Below are 25,958 nucleotides of genomic sequence, written 5' to 3' on the forward strand. Positions count from 1 at the left end.
GTAGAAGAACTCATACATTCATGGTAGGACTATAAGTTAGTACTCCTACTTTGGAAAACAGTTTTGGCATTTCCTACCTAAGTTGAAGATATGCTTATCTTACAACCTAGCAACTCTACACTAGGTATACACCAAAAGAAATATGAATGTACATGCACCAAGAGACACAGACAAAAATGTTTATAGCAATATTATTTGTAATAGCTCTCAACTGGAAATGCCCAAGTGTCCTTTGACAGTAGAATGGATATTTGTCAAATATTCCCATGATGAATACTGTACAACAGCAAAATGAGTGAAATAGAGTTACATGGATGAATATCATAATGTTTAGTGAAAAAAAATCCAGACACAAAGGAATACATTCTTTATTAGTTCATTCATACACATTTCAGAAAATAAACAAAACTAAGCTATAGAATTTGGTGATGCCTAACCACAATGAGATACCACATTACACCAGTCAGAATGGCTGACATTATCAACTCAGGCAACAACAGATGTTGGCAAGGATGTGGAGAAAGAGGATCTCTTTTGCACTGCTGGTGGGAATGCAAGCTGGTGCAGCCACGCTGGAAAACAGTATGGAGGTTCCTCAAAAAACTAAAAATAGAACTACCCTGTGACCCAGCTATTGCACTACTAGGTATTTATCCAAGGGATACAGGTGTGCTGTTTCGAAGGGACACATGCACCCCAATGTTTATAGCAGCACTATCAACAATAGCCAAAGTATGGAAAGAGCCCAAATGTCCATCAACAGAAGAATGGATAAAGAAGATGTGGTGTGTGTGTGTGTGTGTGTGTATACACACACACACATATATACATACAGTGGAATATTATGCAGTGATCAAAAAGAATGAAACCTTGCCATTCGCAACTATGTGGATGGAACTAGAGGTATTATCTTAAGCGAAATTAGTCAGAGAAAGACAAATATCATATAAGGACTTCACTCATATAAGGAATTTAAGATACAAAACAGATGAACATAAGGGAAGGGAAGCAAAAATAATATAAAAACAGGGAAGGAGACAAAACATAAGAGACTCTTAAATATAGAGAACAAACAGAGGGTTGCTGGAGGGGTTGTGGGAGAGGTTATAGGCTAAATGGGTAAGGGGCATTAAGGAATCTACTCCTGAAATCATTGTTGCACTATATGCTAACTAGGATGTAAATTAAAAACAAAAAAAAGAATTTGGTGGATGACTGCCTAGATAGCAAAACTATAATGAAAAAGCAGGTAAGTGATTACCACAAAAGTAGTCTTTCATGGGAGAGGAAAGGCCTATGGAGTGGGAAGGAGAGTGGGAGGGTCTTCTAGCAAACCTTGATTTCTTGACTGAAGTAGCAGTTTTTCTGATCATTACTGCACTGTACATTGTTATTTTGTGTACCTTATATACGTGTGCTATACCTTACCCTAAAGAAAGCTTTCACAAAACTACACACATCCTCTTATCCAGCCGTGCACCAGAGGAGGCCCAGAAAAGGGGCCTGGCCTAAGTGCTCCGTGTATATGAGCCAGGACCATTTCAGAACTGCCACAGGCGGGAAATCCTGTCTGCCTCACAGGCACTGGAAGGAAAGGAAGGTCTGCCGTTTGCTGCAGCGTTTGGCCTCTCCTCCCGAGAGGGTCCAGTCTCTCACAAGTTCATGGCAGGAGGGAGCAAATGGAAAGGGGAACAGGAATGGTTGGAGGGACCTCTGGTCAGGAGTCAGGGATAGGGAACCCTTTTCCAACAGTCACTGGGGCTCAGCTCTTAGAGACAACCTGCCTGCCCCATATGAATTCAGCAAGCAGCTGTGAAAATCCTCTCTATCTACCTCCCCCCACCAGAACTTCAACGAAAAGGTCAAGGGAATTTTCCTCCCCTTTAAATGGAATGAATCTTTCTTGGGCCCAGAAAGAATTATTTATCAGGTGTTCATGGCACTCCAAGTGCCTTTATAGGGCCCAGCCAGCCGTGCTCTGAGGCACAACAGACAACTTTCTTCCTGAAAGCTCAGTTTATAGGCCAACTTCAAAGCCCAGGTCCTCAGAACAGGGCACAAGGCTCCAGTTTGGGAATTGACATCAAAGGGGCAGGCACGAGTTGATCTGATGTCAGGTGGACAGCCGCAGGGCTGCAGGGGGAGGCCTCAGAGGATTCTCCTGTCCTCGGCCCCAGGAGAGTTCAGGGACATAGCCTGGCAGTGGCACAGCCTTGTGAATCCCAGCTTCAAAAGCCCTGGGCCATTTTTACCTGCTGCAGGAACCTGTCTAAAATGGCAGACAACAGTGGAGGGCAGCAGATTGGGGATGGCAAATGACCTCAAACCTGTTTATCCTGCCAAATCAGGGAAAGGAGACAGTAGAAATGTGGAAGAACCACCCAGAGCCCTGCTGTTCACAGTAAAAGTCATACACGAGGGCAAACCAGCATGGTGAGCATTAGCTGAGTGCTCCCACACCAGCGACAGTGCTTACGGATGATCTCATTCAGCACTCACAATCACCCATGCAAGGGAAGTACTATCATCCCCATCTTTCAGAGGAAGAAACAGAAGCTTAGGGAGGAAGTTCAGCAACTTGCTGAAGGTCAGAGTTAATAAGGATAGCTTTGAGTTCTACCATCCCTACTCTTACCTACTACTCAAGGTTAAAAAGAGGGTATGAGGCAGGCTCTTTGGGGGCTAGAGTATAAAATAACAGAAGACAGCAGAGATAGGTAAAGTCATCCGAAGAAGACAGGAGGCTCCCTGGCCAACAGGCCTTGACTTCTTTCATTCACTCATTCATTCAACAAATCATTTCTTAGCCCCTTATGGCAAACATTGTTCTGGACCCTAGGGATAATAACCAAGACAATGCCCTTGCTCTCATGAAGCACATATTCTTGTGAGGAAGACAGAGAATAAGCAAACAAGTAAAGAATACAAGTATGATATGTATTAAATGATTATAACTTAAATGCAGGTAAATAACATGGATTTTTTTTTTCTAGTGCTTCCTATGTGGCCACAAACTGTGCTTAGCATTTTCTGTGTAATAACATTTGATTCTCACAACTCTATTCAGGTAACTGCCAATATAAATCTTTATTTTACAGGTGAGAAAACTAAGGTATGAAAAAATTAAGTAATTTGCCCGTCACAGCTGGCAAAATGGAGCAACCAGGGTTAGATTCCAGGCAGCCTGGCTCCAGAGCTTTTGCTTGTTACCTCTGCCTCCTGACTGCCTCCTTTCCATGGTATCAACCTACTAATAAGAGACTGGCTAAGTCATGGCCACATAGAAAGGAAGCACCTGAGGGGTGGAGCCATCTTATTCTGTCTCCAGAGAAGAAGCCCTGGCCAGAAACATGGGCATTGGGTCTGTAGGATGGGGACATCCTACAGCGGAGATAGGACCTCAGCTGATGCTGCTCAATGCCATGAGGACTGTCCAAGATTGCCCTGGTACCAAGACTGTGCCAGGCAACCTTCCAAGGAAGAATTGGACTCGAGAAGTCAATTGTGTGTGTGTGTGTGTGTGTGTGTGTGTGTGTGTGTGTGTGTGTGTGTGAATGAACACCAGCAGCCTGGCAGTTGGGTTCTCACCCTATTTTCTCCATCTGGCTTCTGAGCCCAGTGAGTATGATCATAGCCCCGAGAGGCAGCCCAGCTCTTGATGCTGAAAAATCTGGTTTCCAAGCCCCCAAAAACCCAGGGACCGATGACCAGGTCATGCATGCCAAAGCAACACTTCTCCATGGGATCCCCAGGAGATGCTCACTGCCAAATCACAGCCATGATGGCAGCTTCCACTTGCTGAGCTGTATTACTCACTAGGCAATGTGTGACGCACCCTCCTGTAGGCCTCTCTGCAGGCTTTCCATGAGCTCATCGTTCTTACCAGAGGCAACTCTATTTCAAGTGATCCAGAATCCAGGGCCACAGAAAAGCTCCTCTTTCCAAGGTAACAGCAGTCAATGTAGTGGTTGAAAGCTCTCTGGAGCCAGATACAAGCTCAAACTTCTACTAGTTGCTTACTAGTCTTGGAACCACTGTGCCTCAGTTTTCTCAGTAGTACGGAAATAATAATACCTACAACCTGGGTAGGATAGATTATGTGACAGGATCAAAGAAAGCCTAAAGTCTCAGGGGATGGATAAATCAATGTTTATTTCTCACTCCTGCAAAATTAGCTGTGGACCTTGTGGCCTCTCCTGGGCAGTCCCTCCCAAGTGGAGACTTAGGACAAGACTTGCATCTTGTGGCTGCACTATTCAGAATATGTGACTCCCAGATGGCCACTGCAGGGGAAGAGAAAGCTGGAGGGAGCACATTGGCTCTTAAATGCTTCAGTGTGGCTGTAGGAGAATGAGAAAAGGATCTCATGGTAGAGTCTCCAAACATGGACACCGTCCATTCCTTCCCTTCTAGTACATGCATGCCACTCCACCCTTCAGGAGGCAGACTCTATTTCCCTCTCCTTTAATCTGACTAGCCTTGAGCCTTGCCATGCTCAAGAGAATGCGGAGAAAGTGACCTTATGCCATGCCAGTCCCAAACCTACTCTTCAAAAGGCCTGGAAGCTTTCTTGCCCTTGGAAGCCAGCTCGGATCCAAAGTCCAACTTCCCTGAGACCTTCTTGCTGTAACAAAGACCAAGCAGCCACTTGGAGAGACTGTGTGAAAAGATGGAGATGCCCAGCTAGCTCTCAGCTCATTAACCATCCCAGCTAGGGTGCCAGGCACTTGAATGAAGAAACCCTCTTGGACATCCCATGCCTACAGTCACTTCGAGAAAATCTGCCCAGCTGAGTCCAATCCAGAATGTAGAATCAGGAGAAATAAGACATGGTCTGGGGCCAGTTTACTTACACACCAATAGAAAGAAGGGAATGTGTCCCTGAGGCAGGGGAGGAGTCATAAAGAATGCCTGAAGCAGCTTCTCCCGAGAGTGAACCAGAGCATGCACAGCCCTGCTTTGGGGCCCAGGAGTCACAAAATTAAGGAGCATAAGATCTCCCATTCATATATAGAATGTGGCCCGGGGTTGGCCAGAGAGAACTCTGTAGAGAGAATCACTCATCTGGCACTTTGGGGGTCTGCAGCCTGGAGAGGGAGCGGCAAGCTAGGCATCTCTCCTAGAGCACAGGGGTGGTGGCCTTGGGACCAAAAGGCATCAAGAAGCTGCAAGTGGAAGTGCTCCGACCTGACAGGACTATTGTGAGCTCATATTAGATATGTCTGGGGACTCTCTGAAATGACCAGGGAAGACCTGGGCAGAGGACCCCCACTGTGGGCAGAAGGGGGCAAAGGCCACAAAAGCTGTGCTGTTATGGTCATCAGGACCTCATGTGTGCCCACCTGTCTAGCACGGTCCTAGGAAACACAGGTACCAGCGAGAAGGCCTGAAAGTGATAGCCAAGAAAATGTCAGAGTGTACGTGAAACACCTTCGGGGGCTCCCAGAATTAGGCAAGAGGAATCTGGGGAGGGCTGGTATTCCCATGATTGTAGGCAGAGAAGATACCGAAAGAACTGCTTACTACTGTGATTCTGAATCCGCAGGCTGCAGTCTTCTATGGCTGGGGATTTGGCAGGGACACTAAAAAAAGTTTTGCTGAGATGCCCAGACTCTACATTCTCTGGACATAGAACCCAATTTTCCAGCTCTTTCCAGAGACAATTTTGCCTCTGAACCTGGATTTGAGGTCTAGTAAGGAGGTGCTTTCTAGATCCAGGAGACCTCTAGAGGCAAACAGGGACTTGGACCAACAACGAGCCAGGGACTTAGTCAAAGGGGGCTGTGTGCCTTCAGTGGGCCAGGAGAGCCTTGCTATGTATAGGGAAAACGAGACTTTGAAGCTTCCAGGGCCCAGGACAAAAATGGCAAGAGGGACCACTGCTACAGCCCACAAAACTAGCAAAATGTCCCAAGATAACAAGTCAGTTAAGGATTGAGATGCAGCTCAGGGCTCAGTGAGAAAGCATCTGTGACTGATTAGTGATGTCAACCCCAAGGACTGAGGACAATGGCAGCCTCATGTCTGACTCTGTGACCTCAGCCAAAGGACTGTGTCTCATTCCTTCTCGGTTCTAAAGCAGAGCGTGGGAGAAAGCTAGCAGCTGAGCAGTAAGGAGCCCCTTATTCATGAGGCCCAAACCCTCATTTATCAGGAGGAGCTTTTAGCAAATGCTTCCTAGCTCTCCATGTAAAAGTCTTTGAGAAGCTCAGCTGGGAAGCCTCTTCTCTGTCCCCTGAGCTGTCTCCAGTGAGTCCAAGAGAGGTCCTTTTTAGGGTGCTGCTCCAAAGCACAGCCCTTCCTGGGCTCATCCGCACCCTCCGACCATGACGTGCACCCTCTGCTGTGCGGGCAGGTCCACCCCACATGTGCCCTGGCTCCAGCCTCATCTGCATTTAACATCCCTTGTTGGGCTGTGGCAGAGAATACTCAACAGACTCATATTAAAAATGCCCTTTAAAATTCAAAAGCTTTGAACTAAAGAAATATCTCAAGAAGTTTTCATGGAAAGTTCAGCTCCATGGGTTCAATTCACTACACTTAGATGCACCTTTTCAAATAATAGGGAAAAAATGTAACAGGGTCAGACCCAATCAATATGCTTGTTCAAACAGAATTGCAGGGACTGTGATGTGCACACATTTTGTACTCTGCCTTTGTACCCTGCCACTTGCTCTGAAGAAAGGTTTCTTTGCTCGGAGAGCAATGAAAGTGATAGCCTTTGGAGTGGAGGCGGCAAAGCAATGGCGTGTTTATGGGGCTGGGAGGGGCTGCCATTTTTCACAGCCCCCCAGCCTTGTCTCTTTGTTCTTTTCATAACGGCTTGAAACCCACATGGGCAAAGTCCCTCGCGCGCCCCAGCGTCTGATTCTGAATCAGAAGCAGAGGGCTCCCAGAATTTGCCTACCATGTCTCAGAAATGTGATTTGTGGATTAGACAAATAATTTGCTGCTTCTTTCCCACCCTTGGTGCAAACACAAAAGGACTGCGGTTGGGGAAAAGGGGAAAACTTCCAAAGCCCAAAATGGGCTCTTGTCTAGCTGAGCCAGGGGCCACATTCACCCCCCACCCCTGTCATCCCCAAACTGACTTAGGGCATATAGAGGCTTTCCTGGCCTTGGGCTGCAACCTATAATAGCCAGGAAAATCCTAAAGAACCCAGTTTAACTGAAGACCACAGCCAGGTGGGTAGAGCGAAGCAAATAGGCTAAGCAGAGTTTCTATTCTCACAGCCAGACACGAAGGCAGGAAGAAAAGTGAATGATGGGGAGCAAACAAAAGGTTTTCAGCAACTATATCAGCCTGGGTACATCTACTTCACATGCACTCATAAATGTACGTACATCTCAGCTTCATCAGACTAGACCCCAAAGTGTTCTCATTGGTTCTTGCTAAAATTAGACATCCTGGGCTCAGCCTGGGCCAGTTTAAAGTTACAACTCAGGAGAGGATGTCACAAACAGATGCAGGAGCAGCACACTCACACTGTCAATCACAATGCCCTCGTTTAAAACTCTGCTCAGGTCCCGTGGTCTTGTTAAGAAGCAAAGCTCAAATCATTTCCAGAGTGGTCCCCTCCTGGAGGGTCCCGGTGAGCACGTACTTGCACAAATAGCCCCATCTTACCTCAAATAATGAATCCTCTTGAGGGGGTTGAGAAGGGGCCAGGCCATGTAGCCTGCTGACACATGTTGTGGTTGGAGCATGCCTTTTCTAAACCACACGTGCTCTTCATGAAGTCTGAGTTGAAGACCTGTCATGCCCTCTGTAGATGAAAGTTTGGTTCACAATTCTTAGAGAAGAGGCTACCCCTTCTCCTGGCTGAAGCTGGAGAGAACAGTCACCATGTTCACTCCTACACAGGATTATATGTGTGAGACAGAAACTGAGACCATCAACTGATGAGTGACTAAAGAAGATGTGGTATATATACACAGTGGAATACTACTTGGCGATGAAAAGGAATGAAGTCTTGCCATTTGCAACAACATGGATGGAACTAGAGGGTATTATGCTAAGCGAAATAAGTCAGTCAGAGAAAGATATCATATGATTTCACTCATTTGTGGAATTTGAGGAACTCAACAGAGAAACAGGGGAAGAGAAGGAAAAATGAGATAAAAACAGAGAGGGAGGCAAACCATAAGAGACCTTTAAATACAGAGAACAAACTGAGGGTTGCTGGAGGGAAGGTGGAGGGGGGATGGGTTAAATGGGTGATGGGCATTAAGGAGGGCACATTTCAGGATGAGCACTGGGTGTTATACATAAGAGATGAATCACTGGGTTCTACTCCTGAAGCCAAGGCTACACTAATTTAAAAAAAAGTATCTATGTCTACAGACAGCCACCCTGTGTGCATTGGCTCCTGTACCTTTTTTAACTTTTGCACTCAGTTATTGAGGAATCTCCACTCTCCCCACCACCTCCCCCTCCCCTGCCCAACCTCTTTCATCTGTTATGGGGATATCTCCAAGTAATGCTTAAAACCAGAGTATTTTTTATTTTAAAATTCAAAAAGAGATCAGTAGCTAAAAAGCAGCAGTGTCCTCTGTTCAGAAGGCTTTGGAATCTATTTTCCCCAGTTTAAATAGTTGGAAAGTCACTCTAAACCTTGGGTGCTCTTCTTTGGCAATAGAGAAAAACTGCCATAACAACAAACTTGGAAACACACACATCCCTAAACTGAACTGGCTCCTTGGCTTCTGTTTTAAGCCTACATCACAAGTCAGAACGAATTAAATACAAATCCAGTTTGCAATGGTCCGTCACTAACCCGCCTCACTGGAAGGAGCTGGAGGCGTGTGGTTTGGAAAGCGGCCCATGGCGTCACTCCTGCTATCTTGGATTGCCAAACCAACCCCACATGGGAGTCCACAGCCCTGCAGCCCCTCGACCAGGGTTGGGTGGAAGGCCACTGTGAGCAGCTGCTGAAGCCCAGCCAAGGGCCCCAAACACAGGCCTTCTTCCCCCCGGGGCCTCCAAAGTCAATCAAGTGTCAAGGAACTGTCAGCAGGAGAAACTTTTCATAGGTCACACAAGCAGGATTGAGAGCGGACACTGGGGATTTTCCAAAGAAATGGAAAAAAACACAGGCCACCCATGAGAATATATAGCCAGCAAGAAGCAGGAAGCATATCGGGTTAATATTTTAATCCGTTCATCGCCATTTTTTTTTTTTTTTTGCAAACCATTACACCTTTATTTAAATTAACTTTTTTCTTGCAAAATATTAATTTCATTTTTCCAACAAAATCTTATAAAGGCAAAAATAAAATCTTATTTTGGCAAATGTCATGAAGTTGATACTGGCAGCATATGGAGTTAGTTAAAAATAGACGGCAATTTCTAAATATAGTTAAGATTTTTTTTTTTCCGACCACAGTCAAAGACAAATTTTCATTTAAAGTGTGGCCCCACCCAATGGAGTTTTTTTTTTTTTTCCTTTAAACATCATTTTCTGTATGCAGAATATCACGAGCTCATGATTTAAATAAAGGGCCACAAACACTGTGCCTGGCTTGGCACAGCCTCACTAGAGGCTGGAAGTCAAGTCAAAGTCCTGCTGCTGGCCTTCAGGGATGGTGGGGGCACACTGCCTGTCCTCTGGCCACCAGACCCACGTCCTGGGGAAGCTGATCTAGGTTCTCCAGGGCAGGCAACAAAGCCCTATCACAGCCCAGCGTGGAGTCAGGGAGTTTTAGGTAGACACCACCCAGTGTGAAGTTTATTGCTTATGATACAATAAAAGGTGCTTCCTCTCACCTTTTCTGTATTTCAAGGGGTGTGTGTGTGTGTGTGTGTGTGTGTGTATGTATGTGTGTGTGTGTATATATATATATATATATATATATATATATATGAACTTTTTTTTAATTAAAGCAAACTGTTCTGTTTTTCACAAGAAGAGCCCTTTGCTGAGAGAACCCATGGACAGGTCTGGAACCAAACCTCTTGAATACACTATTGCCCCTAAACCAAACCCAAGGGCCAAGGTATGGACTTGGGCTCCACATGCCACCCTGGTGGAATCTCCCCCTCCAGAGCTGGTCACCAAGCCAGGTCAGGGACAGCTGACCTCTGCAGCTAAGGGCCCCTCTTCCCCCAGATAACATGCCAACAAGCCTAACACTGGGCTCCCCTGGAAGCACATCTCAAATGCAACCTTCACCTGAGTTCACTGGATACTGGACTGGCCTCTGCCCGCCCTTCTCCCCTACCCATACCTACCACCCAAATGGTACCTGAATCTGTATGTGCAGCTCCAAAATCCTGCATCCTCACCTTTCCAGCCACTCAGCCCTTGAGGTGAACAGTAGAAAATATATTCTGATTCTAAAATACAGCATCAGTATTTTACAGTGTGTATCAAAAGTGCCTTTGTCATATGTAAAAAGGAGTCTGAACTAAAGTCGGTGGGGGGCCGGGGGGGTGGTGGTTAGGACCCAGCCCTACAGTGAAGTTGTGGCTGCTCCTTCCTCCAGCCAGAACCCCTGCTGAGCTGGAAGGGGTTTCCTTGGGGGAAGGAAGATCAATCTTCTCGGAGGAAACTGGTTCCACTGGGCCCCTGGCTTCAGACTTCTCCTTTGCACGTTGGGTCACGGGTCAGTCACTGCCTGGGCTGGCAAAAAGCACAGGAGACAGTGAGAGCCTGGCAGGATCCCAGCCCACGTCTGAGGAGCAGGCAGTGGGCATGTCTGAACACACACATGACAGGGAATGGCAGGCTAACAAGACAGAGCAGCAAGAGCAGGGGACTGGGGCAATACGGCCGCCGCTGGGGGACCCTCAGCTTCTAGGATTCATGGGCACTTGGCCTCACCCTCTCTCTACCCTTACCACTTCTAGAAGGATTGCCGGATGCATAGTGACCCCTGATCTGACAGGGCAAAAGGCCCAAGTAAAGAAAACCTTGGGGTCCAGTTCTGGCCCTGCCCTTCATTCACTGAGGGACTCTGTAATGCTCTCAGCCTCCATAGGTCTTGTTTTTTTAACCTAAAAACAGAGTGGTTATACCCACCTCCTAATGAGGATTTACCCTAACACGAAGGTAAACACAAATGTGGATGCACTCCGAAAAAAGTGTTAAAGACCTATCTCACAACGACAGGGGTGTCAAAAGCCAGGAGGAACAGAGCCTCTCCCCTGCCTCCCTGTGGCCTGGGGTGGTGTCACCAAACTCAGATCTCCAGGAGAAATCTACACACCCTACTGTGGCCCCAACAGGTCCCTGTGGCCTTTACAAAGGACATGGCTGAAGTATTTTCCTGTGGTTCTTCAGTCACGGGGTCTCCAATGCACACTTCCCAGGAACCTGGCCCAAGTAGACCAATCTCTTCCTTCCACCCTCAGGCTGGCGGGGCACCCAGGCTGGGGGACACCTGCTGAAAATCACAACCCCAACCCAATGCACACACTCTCCATCCCTCCCTTCTCCAGACACCTACAGTGCCTTGAGGTGGCCCAGATGAGTCCATGGTGATGGAAAACAAAGGCTCTGAACTTGCACTTCAAACTCTGGCTCTGACACTTACAGCTTCAACTCCTTGGGCAAGTCCCTCAAGGTGTCTGAGCTTCATTTCCTCATCTATAAAATGGGGGTGAGTATCTTTACAGGGTGGTTGTGAGGATCGAAGGAGATGCTTAGCACAATGTCTGGCACATAGCAGGTACTCAACAGGTACTAACTGTAAGTACATACAAAGGAAAGAGAGGGAAAACCCTACAAAATGCCAGTGATATAGAACGTCAGGAAGGGGACTGCAGAGACTTCTGGTTGGACCCTCCCCTGTCCAGGTCAGGCAACTGGCCTCAGGCCACAAACTCACCATAAGACTGAACCAGACACTGGGGCCTCCGGGCTCCCAGTCCGGTGCGCCTTCCCAAAATCTCTCCCTGCCTCTCGTCACTAACTGCTCTCATGGGCAGGACCCAGAAAGAGTGGTACCAGAACATTCTGAATAGCTGAGGGCCAACTTCACATTACCCTGGGTGGCCTCCCCATGAAGCCTCCCTTCTTCTCCCTTTCCTGAAGTGATGAAAAGGGCAGTCGTAGTCCTTGCCCTTTGTGAGGCAAAGGCAAAGGGACACCAGAGTGAGAACACATCTCCTCACTGGGTCCCAGTTTCCTCATCTGTAAACCTGGATTTTTTTCTAGTCTTCCAGTTCTTCTAATTCTCCGGCCAAACCCTGAAAGGCCGAGCGAGACTAACGCTTCCTTTCCAACACCCCCAATCTCAAGCTGCAGCCTGGCCTACACTGAGCCCTTAGGGCACTGGGCTCCCTGTGGAAAAGAGAGCTGCATGGAAGGGGTACAGTTCTGGCTTCTATTTCAGGGAGGCAGGGGGCTTGGACCACATACTCTTAACTGAGGTGAATCCACTGAGAACGGAGTTCTTAAAAACTATCCACCCCCACCCACCTGCCAGTCCATGTCAGTCTCCCCAGCGGCCGCCTTGCCAGCAGAAGGAAGTGTCAGCAGACGGCACTGTAATCAGCTCAGCAGCAGAGAGAGCAGGGAGAGCATGCTCAATGCTAGGGGAGTGGCAGGCCAGGCAGGGCTCTTACTTGGAAGGTGTTAGACAAAGGTGTAGTGGAGTCCGTTGCTTAAGGGGGGGTAAGGTGGCACCGTCCTGGAGGACAGGGGGGCTTTAGGCGGGAGGAGGGCCAGCTGCTGCGCTAGATGGGCACACAGGAATTAAGCGGGGCGTTAGGCTCCTTGTCTGCTCCTGCAGCAACAGACGCCCCACACATGGCGGGGCTAGAGTAGTGTGGGCCACACCACCCACCACTAACGGCCTGGGTGGTGTGCCCTGGGGCCTGTGGGGGCCTGGCTGGGACTGGCCTGCAGTTCCCAGATATGCTCTGAGCTGGAGAGAGGGAGCAAGAGTATGGAAAGGCTGTGGCCAAGGTGGCCACTTGGTGCGGAGGTGAGGAAAGCCCTGCTAATTGCCTGCAGGGTGTGTGGGCATGCTTGCCTGCCCGCAGTGAGGAAGCAGAGATCCAGGTGGGTAGGGCAAGCACAGGCCAGACAGGAGGGCACCTTATGGTGGTTTGGGGGAGACTTTCCATGCTAGACCCTTCAACATGGAGAGGAGTCAAAATTACTAAGATGGGCCACAGGGAGCCCCCAGGATCATTTGGAGGAGGGGTCTAGGTGAGTCATCTACTGTCTCCCCAGCCACAGATGCCTCACTAACCACCTCTCAGCCCATTGAGCAGGTCTTCAAGGGAGAGAAGACAGCAGGGAATTCAGGGACTCTGCAGGATCAGAGCATGGGGGTGGGGGAGATGGAGAATAGGCCTCCCCTTGTCCAAGGTCACTCCCATGACTTCTTCAGGTGCTGTTTAATCTCTGGTCCCCAGACCAGACTCCCAGGGCCAGTCACCTCAGGGCCCAGCAGCCCCAACCCTTGACCACTTCTAGACCCGCTGGCCAGGGTTGGAGGGCTGGTGTGTGTGTGTGTGGGGGGGGGGTGTATTGTGACACCACTTCATGCTCTATGATCACTCCCTCCCCAGAAGGCCTGGAGCACACTTAGCCAAGACACACAGTGCCCTCTGCATCTGGGGACAAATCTTACTAAGTGAACCGGGAGGGCACACATGGGGAGGGGAGATGTGGGTGAAGGGAGAAGCCATGAGCCTCTTTCCTGGCTGAGAGAGAAAGCCTTTTACACACACAGACACGCACATGTGTGCATGTGCCCACACAAGCCTTCCCATCCCACCGTGTTTTTTCCCCACTGGCCAGCAAAGTACACTTCCCAAGTCCTGGTCACTGGCATAGGCCACCCTGATAAAGTGGACAGTGGCTTTGATTTGGGGAACAAAGCAGGGGCTCCCTTTGCCTCACCCCAGCAAGAAATTCAAGCACCACTGCTTTCCTGCCCCTTTGTGAGGCCAGAAACCTTAGCCTTGGGCCCCCTGGCTCAGGGGCCTGAAAAACCTGTTTTTAACCCACATTTGCAGAGAAAGCTGAATAGCAGCACCACTCCCAGATTTAAGAATGAGCTAAAGACATCCTCTCCTGGGCCTCTTTCCTCTGACCCTCCTGAGCTCTGGTTCTCTCTACCACCTGTGCTGCCCCATCTCACCTCCCAAGCCCTGAGGGACAGGAGGACATTCCAACTGGCTCTCAACTACCAAGCCTGACACCTGGTTTTCTGCAGACTCCCTGACAAGCCATGCTGGACTCTGAGCCCAGGAAGCAGTGAGGGGGAGCCGGACTTGGAGGCTGGCATCCATGGCCTCACCTGCCACCTGCTTGCTGCGCTGGGAGGCCTCGGAGGCCAGAGCGTAGGAGATGTTGATGATGCGCTCCTGCTCCTGCAGCTGTGAGTCCAGGTCGGCCACGCTGTTCCGGTCCTGGCCTGATGTCGGCTGCAGGTTGCACATGCTGCAGGAGGGCCAGAAAGCAAGCTATGGGCCCCCACCATCCCTGGCATCTGCCACAGGAGAGGAGGGTCTCCCTGGCCTGGAGACTCTCACCCTTTGAGGGGGCATCAGATAAACACAGAGTACTTTCTCTCCAGACAAAGGTGTATGTGCTTCTCCCAGCTTTGTCCCTCCTTTGGGGGGATCATGGACCTTAAGAAGAGTTACAGCACTGGGTTCCTATTAAATCCTGAAGTGAAAAGGCTAAGCTAGCTCTGAAAGAGAGGCTATCAAATACCAGGTTTACGTTTCTGAAGCTCCAGGGGCTGAGGGGACAGGAAAGCCTTCTGTCCTGGCCTCCAGGAAAGTAGGCAATGCATCTGGCGCATCAGAACAAGGTTGGCTCTGGTCTGGGGATCTGTGTGAGGAACTGAGAGGGCCACCCTTGGGGCTGATCTTCAACTGTGTCCACCTCACTGTCACACTTGGCTCCACTTCCTACCTTTGCCAACATCACAAGACATAGATCTGGGGGCAAAGTGCCAGGAGGGCCCTCTATTGAGGATTTCAGGACTTCCCAGACGACCTAGCAAGCTTCCTCACAGATCCATCGGTGCCGTGCTGAGAGCCAGCCTGCCCTTCGCAATAAACAGGGCTTACCTGAGTCAGAGGCCTGGCAAAACACGCACCCTAGTTAGCCTGGCCCAGGGCCCCTGCAGTTGAGACACCCCTGGGGTCGGCCTAGCAGGCTGTCAGGACTCGGGCATCGTAAGAGCTGACCTGGAGCGAGCAAGGATGTTGCGGATCTTCTCGGCTTTGCGATACCGCGCCTGCAGCTCCTCAAGGCTGGGCGGCTCCTCAGGGTCCAGCTCCACGTAACGCTCGGGGATGGAGACCTTCTCTGGTTTGGACAGCTGAGGAAAGGACCGGGCAGTGGTGGTGGGGGTCTCAGATATCGGGTTTGGGACTTGCTCCTCTCGCCTGTCCCCTAGCTCAAGGAGGAACACGGAGCCCACAGAGTTAAGCAACTTGCTGAGATCAACAACAGCCCACTGTGGAGTCGGGATCTGAACGTGGATCTGACTCCAAAGCCTGTGTTCTTTCTACCACACCAGACAACCTCCTACAGGCCAAGGGAAGGGAAGGGGAAGACAAAAGAGCTAGACTGGAAGCGCTCCAGATTTAAAAATGATCATTCTCAATGCCGCCTTCAATATGAGCTGATCCCTGCCTACCTCCACAGCCACACTGATCCACCGTGCGGCCTCTTCCCCTGCTCTTTCCTCTGCATGGGATGGTCTTCCATTTGCTCCATGCTTTCTGACCTTTTGGACCTCACCTCCAGAAGTCTCCCCTGTTCCTTACCCTCCCCCTTACCCCGGCCCCTGATACCCCCTCCTGTTTTCTGTTTCTCTCTCTGCTGTCTAGCGCAAGGACCTGGCACCCTGCAGCCCTTCAGCAAATACTCCTTGGATGGGTGGATGGATTGATGGATGAAAGAAAGTGATAATGCTTTCTGCGCCTACAAAAGCTCCTCTGATCTAGACAGGAGGCAGCCGTGCGGTGTCTACTGCTTGTGAGAGGAAAATGTCCCCCAACTCCCTCCCACCGGTCTCTTACATGAACCCAGCAGCAACCTCAGCCTGGTGAAACCTTGCTTAGACTAAGAATGCTAAAGGCAACTTATGATCCCTGATCCCAGGGAATTTCTTCCTCCTCGAACTACAAAGGGACACTAAAATGGGGTTGGTTGAAGCTTCTAAAAAGCTAAATCCAATCCCAGGGTAAATCTGGACTTGAATTAAAACCCATGCAGACCTTTCATTCTGGTGAAAGACGGTAAGAAATAAGCTCTTCTCTGTTATTTCCAATGAGGACAGATCCAGAGGAAGGAAGTAGATTACATTGTAGCAGGAGGGATTTAGGTTAGAGATAAGAAAGGACTTTTTCCCCTGGCTGGCAGGCCAATTAGGACACCATGAAGCATACTTCCGTTGCCAAAGCAACATGCAGAAGCTTCTTGTGTGAATCTGAGAAAGCACAGACCTTTGGCTGTTTCAGAGGTGCCAAAGGGAAAAGGTCTGAGGGCAGGGGACTGGCTTCATTAATCCCTGGAGCTCCAGCTGACCCCAGAACTCAGCAACTCCACAGGTGTCAATTTGTCCATACCCTGCTAAATCTGTCTTTCATGTGGGGAGAACATTTCCTCTTGTGCAGTTTCAGTGCAGGCCAAGTCCTCATACAAATATTTGTGGGGTATCTGTGGGCCACTGTGCACTTCATTCAACAGAATTGTCATTCAGGAAATATTTACAGAGCACCTACTATGTGCCAGGCCCTGTGCTAGGTACTAAGTGCACAGAGGTGAACCAAACAGCCATAGACACCATTCTACAGAGCTTACAAATGGCACAATATAGGCCACAGAAGACCGCCCCATGTCTTGAAGACCCTGAGCCTGTCACCCTCTGATTCCTTGCTCTTTCCTTGGGTAAGAGATAGTCCTGACTTATAGAAGACCCAGGGGTTTCTTGCTTTCCTAGGCCTGGCCAGTCATGATGCATTTGTGCCACCAGAGGGCAATAGAAGAACTCAGACCAAAGCTATGCAGGTCTCCTAAGCTCTGCCATGGCTGGAAATTTCACTTGTGATTTTCAGACCTGCTCGCCTCCCACCCCCCACCCACACACCAAGTCTAATTGCTCAAGTTGGCCAAACTGGCCAGTCGCTAAGGCCAACTCCTAGTTTTCCAGGAAACATTTCCCAACAATAACAACTACCTCATCACATGCCTACTATGTGCCAGGCCCTATGCTCATAGCTTTCTGACCGTTGCTAATCCTCCAGGTAACATGCTGAGTCACTTTACTCCTCACCACAACCCATTTCATCGTTGAGGAAGCTGAGGCCCAGAGAAGTTAAATGACTTGCTGTAAAGTATAGAGAGAGACAGATTTTGAATCTGCATCATCAAAATACCTGGCTCTTTTTATTGCCTCGAGCTGCTATTCATACATTCTCCTGACCACTCTGCAGCTGAACCCCTGTCCCCATTCAGGACAACACCCCCCAGTGCCACTGGAAGGGTTGGTCAGGCTGCGAGCCCAAAGGCCGGTTCTCCTGGGGGAACATAAAGGAAGCCCCTGCCCTCACCTCTCTGCTGATGTCCAAGTCATAGTCTTGAGGTTCCAGGTCCAACTCAGTGACTGGCATGGCCTGTACTTTCAACCAGCCATTCTCCTCCTTGTCCTTTCTTTCCCCTTGCATGGCCCGTTCCAGCAACTGCAGGTCAAAGTCCTGCTCACGCTTCCACTGGCAACAGAACAAGAAGGTTAAATGTAGTCACTTCCTGACTGCTAAAAGAGCCATGCTTGTGCCCTTTTGGATGGGGCTTGCAGGCAATGGGGTCCTTGGGAAGAGGGCCTGTGACCCATTATGGAAAAGCTGTGTGACCATGGACACCTTGCTGGGTGCTATAACCCTGTGTAATGGAGAATGAGGCCTCTACCCCTTTTATATGGCCTGATTCCAGACTGCTGATTTCTCTCTGATCTGGGCCCCCAGAAAATTCACACATGTACCTCCAGGGCCCAGTTCTAAGACCCATGGCTTTAGACCCATAATGGTCTCCAGGGATACAGGAGGCTTCCAGGTCCAAGAAGGTGACCCCAAAACAGAACTTGGGATACAGCTCCAGAGAAGGGACTGTCCCTTCTGCTGCCACATAGCTTGTGGAAGGCTTTCTGGTTCAGCAGCCAGAAATGATGGAAAAACAAGCCCTGTGAGGCCCTGGTAAGCGAGTAGAATAGTCAAGACCCTCTCTAACAGGTACTCCCAAGAGGATACACTTAGGGGTGGAGGATATCGCACCCTCAGCAGGGCCAGGAAGGTCCAAGCAGGAAAAGCTAAACTGCTATTTACCCAGGCATCTATTTGGGGCAGATATTTTAAGTTAAAAAAAAAAAGAAACTATGTAAAACTGAAATGCTAAACCAAATGCAACATATCCAAGGCTATTCCTCAGTATCAACTATGTAACAAATCATCTCTTCAGAGGGAAAACCAAACTGGCCATTTTAAGATTCAAGCACAACTACGCAACTCTGCAGGGGCCTTTCAAATCATCCCTGCGGCCTACACACTGCCTTTGACCCTGAGCAGGTTGTTGAGAGGAGGAAACAGGTTCAAAGGCTCTTTTTTTCTTGAGCAGACACCAAGCACATGCTTCTCCATCCCAGGTCACCTCCTCCCTCCCACCCTATACATCTCACAGAGCCCCAAATGGTCATGATTATCTCTGATGCCTCCTCAAGTCCTCCCCAAAGCCCCAAACCCATTGCTATACCAGCACATTTCACCCATTCATGCACAAGCTCTCAATATGGACTCCAAGCCAGTGTAATTGCTCTTAGGTGATGGTTTCCAATTACAGTATGAAAGGATTAGGCATTTGAAGTTTCAAGGATGAAAAATTAATTTAATGATTCACAAAGAAAATTCACATTTTCTTACACGCTCACAAGTGCCCCAAATAGAGACAAGTCCTCATTTAAACCCAGCCTGATTGTTTCCACAAACAGAAAAAGTTCACTGAAGTTCACAGAAAAAGTTCACTAGATTCTATGATGTATCCTGGGGAAGAACCACGCCAATCCATTATCATTAAGCAACACGTTTATTGGCGTTGATGCAGAGACTTACACAAGTCTTTTTAAGAGAAAAATTACAAGATATTCAAGTTACGATTTTTAGATAATCTTTCTACATTTGAGACATCAGGTTGTAAAAGGTCAGTGTTACCCCCAAATGACATTTGCTTATAAAGTTTAAAAGTTACCGGCTTTGCAGCTTTTGAAGCTAGGAGTGTCCTGGGTCTTACCCCTTTGGTGTCTGTGCTAACAGCTGCAGAGAGGTCCTCTGAATACAGAACATAATATATCTCGCCATCCATTCAAACTATTAAATACTAGAAACACAGAAAGTTTTCCATAAGAAATTGTGCGATAGGACTGGAGGAATTAAAACTGAACCACTTTAGGATTGGTAGAATTTATTTAATCGTGTGATCTCTGAAGTCTGTATCTGCTGTCCAGGTGTAAGGCATGGACTTGGATAAATTCATAATGCCCAGACCTCTGCCCATGATCATGGCCCTCAGGCAGCGGGGTTGGCTCAGCCTTACGGGGCAGCTTTTGGGTTAAGTGAATTATGAGTCAGTAGGCCTACATAAAGGGGGCAGCAGAAAGGTGAGTGACACATGGGAGTGCTAGCTAGGCTATGGAGACAAGAGCTGCTATTACAAGCCTGGTAACAAAGAGCACAGGCCAGTTAGAGAATGTTCAATGCAAATTAGAAGCTTCTGTAAACACAATCAGGCAGGATTAGAGAGGCAATGAGCGGTAACACTAAAAGCAAAAGAGCTTGTGCAATGAATTAGGGAAAGAACAGTCTGGCTAGAGGTCTAGGGAAACACGTGATTTCAAACAACAGGGAAAAGTCAAATGGAATGTTTCCCAAAAGGACTGAAGGGGACTGAGGGCAGGGTGCAGTTCCTGGAAGCACCACCAGGAGGCAGCACAGAGTCCCCAGCTCTCTAGGGACACCATGAGGCCTGCCAGCACCACAAGCTGTGGGAGACCACGTGCTCTCAGGGTTGTGGAGCACCACCCTGTGCTCAGTTGCTCCACAGGGCATCACTTAGAGGTTTGGGAGGCAAGTTGGCTTGGGCTCCCCCTCATCAAATCGTATCATCATCTTCCTCTTCCATTCCTGAACTCTGTACACCCAAGTCCTTGATTGAGCTGAGACTCCAAATGCTACCATGGCCTCTCTCAAGCTCGGCTTGGAGAACAAACTTGGGACATTTTCTCTGGTTCCCAGGCTCCTGCCGTGACATCCTCACTCCTTCTCTGATTCTGGATCACCCTCTGACCAGGTGACACATGTGGCCTGGGTTGTGGACAAACAGCCTTGTGGGGTGTTTTCTGAACCATCCTGGTCGAAGGCCTACTCTCTCCAAGGTGTGACGTTCTTATGTTCGGGGAACTCAGGGAAGCTTTGCTCCTGTCCCAGCCCCTCCTGCCTGGACCCTCCTAACATACTGAGCCGAGATCTCCGGGGAGAGGTTGGCTGAGGTAGCGGGACGAGGGCAGGCCCGTCCTCTCTCCTTGGCTCAGCGTCCTCTTGCGCTCCCGGACCAGGGCCTTCTGGTGCCGCTTCATGCGCTCCAGCTGCTCCTCCGCACTCATCTTGCCCCGCTGATGGTCCCCTGAGTACAGACGCTCCAAGGCACTCTTGGGTCTCTGAGGAGCAGGAGGGTGAGAGACAGGGCAGCTAGGCTGGGACATAGAGGAGAGCCACCCTGTGGCTTCTCACTCCCATTCTCTCTCTCTCTCTCTCTCTCTCTCTCTCTCTCTCTCTCTCACACACACACACACACACACACACACACACACACACACACTAGTTGGGCTCCTCTTAGCCATAGAGAACCCCTTTCTCTAAGCATACTCATGGACACAATATCCCTGACTCTCAAAGGCTCTCTGGGGAGCACCACATTCTGCACATGCAGACACTGAGGCCCAGGTTCGTCCAGCTGGGCACACATACAGCACGTGATGGGACCAGAACTCAGGGTGCAGACTTCCTGGGTACCCTCCTGGGAGCCTGAGAGGATGCAGAGAAATGTGGAGGGTCCATAGGAAATGGAGAGAGCTGTATGATGCTCTTCTAGGTGGGCAGTGGAAAAGGTATCACTGAGCACATGATGACAGGGACCCTGAGCTCAGCTGAGGTCATCTCAGAGGCCATCCCCGGCGCTCACAGGATTGCCAGTCCATCTACCTCAGAGCCCTTCCCTCTGTGGGTGAGGGAGCAGTGTGCTCCCTGAGAACTTCTCAAGGTCACTCACAGGGAAGGTCACCTTGCTGCTTTCGGCATTGAGACCCCTCCGGAGTGTGACGTAGGGAGCAATGGTGGACGACTGCTGGAGCCTTGACGTGGACCCTGAGAGGCCTTGGTGAGGAAACAGAAGAGCAAGTGTATTTGTGATGGGGTGGACAGGTCACCAGCCCCTCCCTAATCACCTCCCACTCCTGTGAGGGGGGCCATGAGGACCTAGCCAACAACCCATTCTTCTTCTTCCCTAGGGCAAGGAAGAGCAGGCCCAGATAGAGGCCAGCCCAGGAGTGCTCTCTGTCCCCAATAGGGAACAATGTCCCTGGAGACCTGCAGACTACCCTAGTCTTCCCTCACATGCAGAAGACCTGGACAGCTTGGCAGGTAGAAAGGATGAAGGGGAAGGAATGTCCTTCATCCTTTCTTCCTGATGCACTACATGGCCCATCTTGGATGCCCTGCCTCTGTGAAGCCTTCTCAAATGCCCCAGCAGAATCTATTATCCTCTATATCCTTCAGTATATTCCTTGGTTACTGCACTGACCACAATGTCAACATACCTGTTCAACTAGACTGCAAATTCAACAATGCCTGGTTGGTTGACTGACTGACTGACTGACTGACTGAATAAATGAATGAACGGAAAGCAGCAGCACCAGGTATTTGTTGAGCTCTTAACTATGTAACAGGCAGGCACTGTGCTAGGTGTTTTATATAGATTTTGTTCCACTGGCCTTACTATGTAAGCATTACCTGACCATTGTAGAGATGCACAATCTAAGACTCAGAGAGGTCAAAGAACTTGCCCAAGGTCACATGGTAGGAATATCATCGGCCATGTGCTTCCCATGTTTAGGGTCCTAGAGCTTACAGAAATCATCTCACCCTGGCTGGCTGGAGCCACCACCTATGCTTTATCCACTAACACCAATTCTTATCAGGGGTGGTCCCTGACATGTGGAAATGGACATCACACTGACTGAGGACACTGCTAGCATTTAGCATGTAGGGAAAAGAATGATTAATGTCCTGCAATGCAAAAAGAATCCTGAGCAACAAAGAAATGTCCTGCCCTAAGTGCGACTGATAAACATCTCTAGGCCACAACGAATTAAGGGAACAGTGCCCCTGGGCACAGTGCCAAGGGTTGCTGTGGCCCACACTCAGCGAAATCCAGAGCCTATGCCCTCCAGAACCAGCTCCGGCCATAGCATGCCTAGGAAGCATGGTGGGCCAGGAGTCCCATAACCCCACAAGTGCTAGAACCATAGCTGTGTCTCTCTCTGCTTCTGCATCTTACCAGAGAGGGAAAGCACTTGACTGCCCACCATGGGGAGCAGATAGGAGGGGATCAGGGGAGGAACAGATGAAGGTGCATGGTCAGCCTGCTCAGGGATTCCAGGAGACCCAGATGCAAAAAGGTGGAGAGACCTCCCTTGAAGGGGATTTCTGAGGAGAGGGTCTGGCTACGGGGAAAATGGGGGATGGGTCAGCCTAAGGGCCTAAGTATGTTCCCATCTCCGTCTTAAAGAGCTAGGAGAGGACAGTGAGGACAATGCCCAATTGTTTAAAGAAAGGACTCGTGGAGTCTCAGAGTGACACAGAAGAGCAAAATCCCCCTGGAAGGCCTAGGATGGCCATACTGGAGTCAGTCATCCAACATCCCTGCCTGCAGGGTACAATGGCCTGAAGCCACAACACTGGGATTGCATTCTGGCCCCTCATGTATTTACTATTTGGTAAGTCAGTTAATTTCTCTGAGACGTAGTCTTCTTGTCTCTAAAATGGGTATAATAATGGTACTTCCTTCATAGGATTATTACAAATATTAACTAAAAGAATATGAAGTGCTTAAAACAGGGCTGTACTTCATAGTAATTGCTATTACCATTATTTCTGGGGGCAGATATAATAAAAGAGAATCAGGATGTGGGCCAGAGGAAGGAAGGACAGGCCCTCCCTGCAGCCCAGAGTCTCCCCGACAGCTGCTGCCCATGCTGAGGCCCAAGGCTGCAGGCAGAAGGGTGTGAGGTACCAGGTGAGGGCAAGGGAACAAGTGGTATGGTAGAAGTGGGGGTTCCCAAAAAGCCTCCGTGGAGTTTTGCCTTACCTCTGCCTGGCAGGGTCTGGTACCTGCTGTCAGGGCCCACAAGTCCCAGGGAGGGCTGGGCCATGTCCCCACTGAAAGTCGCCAGCTCGGGTTCACTAACGTACGACCGGAGCTCTACCTGTGGGCAGAGTCTGAGGCTGTCATACCTGCCCAGTGTCATACCACCTTCCCTCCCCTCGCTCACAATGGGACAGCCCCAGGGGTCCTCCCTGCTCACCCTGGAGTCCCCATTCACACACAGCCCCTGCTCCCGGTCTCGCTTCCTCTCATCCGACTGCCGCTTAAGGCCCCTCACTGAAGTGTGCCGGATGATGGTGGCCTCCTTTGGCAGAGGTGGCACGGCCGGGGGCTGGTCCTCTGGACTGTAGAGCTCGGGGAGTGGGGGCCTGGGAGGTGCCTCGTCTTCCTGCTCAGAAAAAGAACCAGAATCAGTGCCCAGTGAGAGGGAGCTGGAGGGAGGATGCCTCCCCGTCAGGCATAGAGCAGGCCACACGAGGCCTGCAGAGCATGACTGCTTCGGCCCAGGGATGCCAACATTTCCCCTGGATGAGCTGTGAAGAAGGGGAATGCCTCTGCTCTGATCCTGTTCTTTCCTTCCATTCACTCCTTTTCCATTCTTCAAAGCATAACCTGTACAAAATCCAGAACTCAGGTTTCCTGTGTCCATGGTCTTACTTCACTTGCCAGAAAGCACCATGGGGGGAGCAGGCTGGTAACTCCATGCTTATTTGTATGTTTGACAGAACCCCCCCCCCCCATCTACCCCACTCCCTGGTGCTCACGCTGAGCTGACTAGCTGTCCCCACATGGTCTCTGGACCCTTCAACAGATTGGGATCTGAGCAAGGACAGTCTACATCGTCCTGCCCTTTCTATCAGAAATGTGCGTGGTTACAAAATATTTCCTCCTTCCTGACTCAGGCATGAATAAGTAGTCAGCATGGGTGACTCACTGCCTTCCCGTCAGCCCACTCCCTGGCGGTGATGAATGTAACTATTTTTCTTGAAACGGACCCCCACACCCCCCAACAATGTTCTTTGAGAGCTGTGGCTTTTGCACAGACCAACAGCCTGGCCCCTGACTGTCATAAACACCCACCTCTGGAATCAATGACCACCGGGGCTCCTTCCTAAACGCCCCCTTTCTTAACTTAATTTTGCTTTGTTTTTCAGGATTTGGGAGAGGTCAGAAAAGGGTACTGAAGCTTGCTCTACAAAGGTTTATCAGCATTCTAGTAAAGTGACACAGCTCACTGTTGTGTGAAAACTAAGCTGCCTGTCCCAGATCCCTGCAGGCCCTCTAAGCATCAGTGGCTTCCAACCCTGACAAGGTCTTGGAATCACCAATTTCTAAAAAGCTCCCTGGAAAGATAAACGCAAAACACTGTCGCAAACACAAAACTGCCTTTGATCAAAGGGAATAGAATGTCTGGAGATGGAGGGTGGGAGCAGACAATTTATTATATACTTTTTTTGGTATATTCTGATTTTGTGTCCTGTGAGAGTATTACCTAATAAAAAAAGTAAATGATATTAAATTCAAGAAAATAAGCCAAATAAAAATGAAAGAACTATAGCTACACACAACAATATAAGTCTCACAAATACAATGTTAATGAAAAAGTGCAAGATACAAAAGAATACAGTATCACCTATAGGCAAAATTAAAGTGTTTAGACACAGGTAGCAACATTTTAAAAAGAGAAAAGAGGCAAGGAAATTGTCCGAGTCAAGATAGTGATAGTGGCACAAAAGGACTCATAGTCCTGAGGGCTCCAGTTGCTGACAAAGTTCTATTTCTCGGTTTGTGTGTTGGTACAAACAGGTGGCCTCTTTATCATTTGTTAAATCATATATTTAGGTTTTATGTCCATTTCAGGGTATCATTGTTTCACAAATATAAATATAAAACAAGCAAAAGACAATAAAATATGGTAAACCTGGTAAATGAAAGGAAAGAAGACCACCCCCAGGCAGTGACCCTGATGCTCAATCAGGTTGAAAAGCCCTGTCTGCAAGCCACAGAGGACCAAGCTGTGAAGAGCCTCTGTGACCATCTATCCCAAGCTGCTTGTTCTGTACCAGGGGAAACTGAAGAAGCCCAGAGAAGGGGTGGGCCTTGCCCAAGAACCCAGTGAGAGAACAAGAACTGGAATCCAGCACAGATCCCCGGACACCACCTCCTCCTTCTGCTCCCCATCCTGGCTAGCAGGTGTCTCACCTTAAGTCAGGAGCTCTCTGCCCCAGCCATTCCTGCTTTTTGTTTTGCTATTTTCTGTTCTGTGGCTGGTACCCCCATTGCCTTTTAGATATAAAATTGGGAAAGAGACCTCAACATGAAGAAACTCACAGCAACTCAGTCCCAGCACCTGTCATTCCAGCTCTGGGCCCTGGGCTACAGCAGGAAGCAGGTGGACAGTGAGGACTAGGGAATGGGAATTTGTGTGTTTTAGCCAGCATTGCACACCAACCTTGTCACAGGTCCTAGGCACACCCAGTGCCCAGGCAAAGCTCCTCTAAGCCTTTGTTGGCAAAACCTGAAGGTCCCCATCTCAAGGTCCCCTCTATTATG

General features: G+C 49.3%; 1 protein-coding gene across 5 annotated transcripts in view; it reads right to left on the reverse strand.

Annotated features, from left to right (window-relative positions):
- Positions 1–9,591: 9,591 nt before the first annotated feature.
- Positions 9,592–25,958, reverse strand: part of PLEKHA7 (pleckstrin homology domain containing A7) — a 221,421-nt gene continuing 205,054 nt past the window's right edge. For 2 of the 5 annotated variants that reach the window (XM_030332039.1, XM_030332043.1), the window contains 9 exons: positions 23,605–23,793; positions 23,388–23,505; positions 21,291–21,394; positions 20,479–20,679; positions 17,531–17,689; positions 15,158–15,291; positions 14,257–14,399; positions 12,569–12,679; positions 9,592–10,622 (listed from right to left, as the gene is read on the reverse strand). In XM_030332039.1, coding sequence (XP_030187899.1) covers positions 12,579–12,679; positions 14,257–14,399; positions 15,158–15,291; positions 17,531–17,689; positions 20,479–20,679; positions 21,291–21,394; positions 23,388–23,505; positions 23,605–23,793 — 1,149 coding nt within the window. In that variant the 3' untranslated portion in view covers positions 9,592–10,622; positions 12,569–12,578. The remainder of the gene's footprint in view (positions 10,623–12,568; positions 12,680–14,256; positions 14,400–15,157; positions 15,292–17,530; positions 17,690–20,478; positions 20,680–21,290; positions 21,395–23,387; positions 23,506–23,604; positions 23,794–25,958) is intronic. The other 3 variants (XM_030332040.1, XM_030332041.1, XM_030332044.1) reach the window with 3 other exon arrangements.

The sequence above is a fragment of the Lynx canadensis genome, chromosome D1 (assembly GCF_007474595.2).
Source record: "Lynx canadensis isolate LIC74 chromosome D1, mLynCan4.pri.v2, whole genome shotgun sequence".
In the NCBI taxonomy this organism is placed as follows: Eukaryota; Metazoa; Chordata; class Mammalia; order Carnivora; family Felidae; genus Lynx; species Lynx canadensis.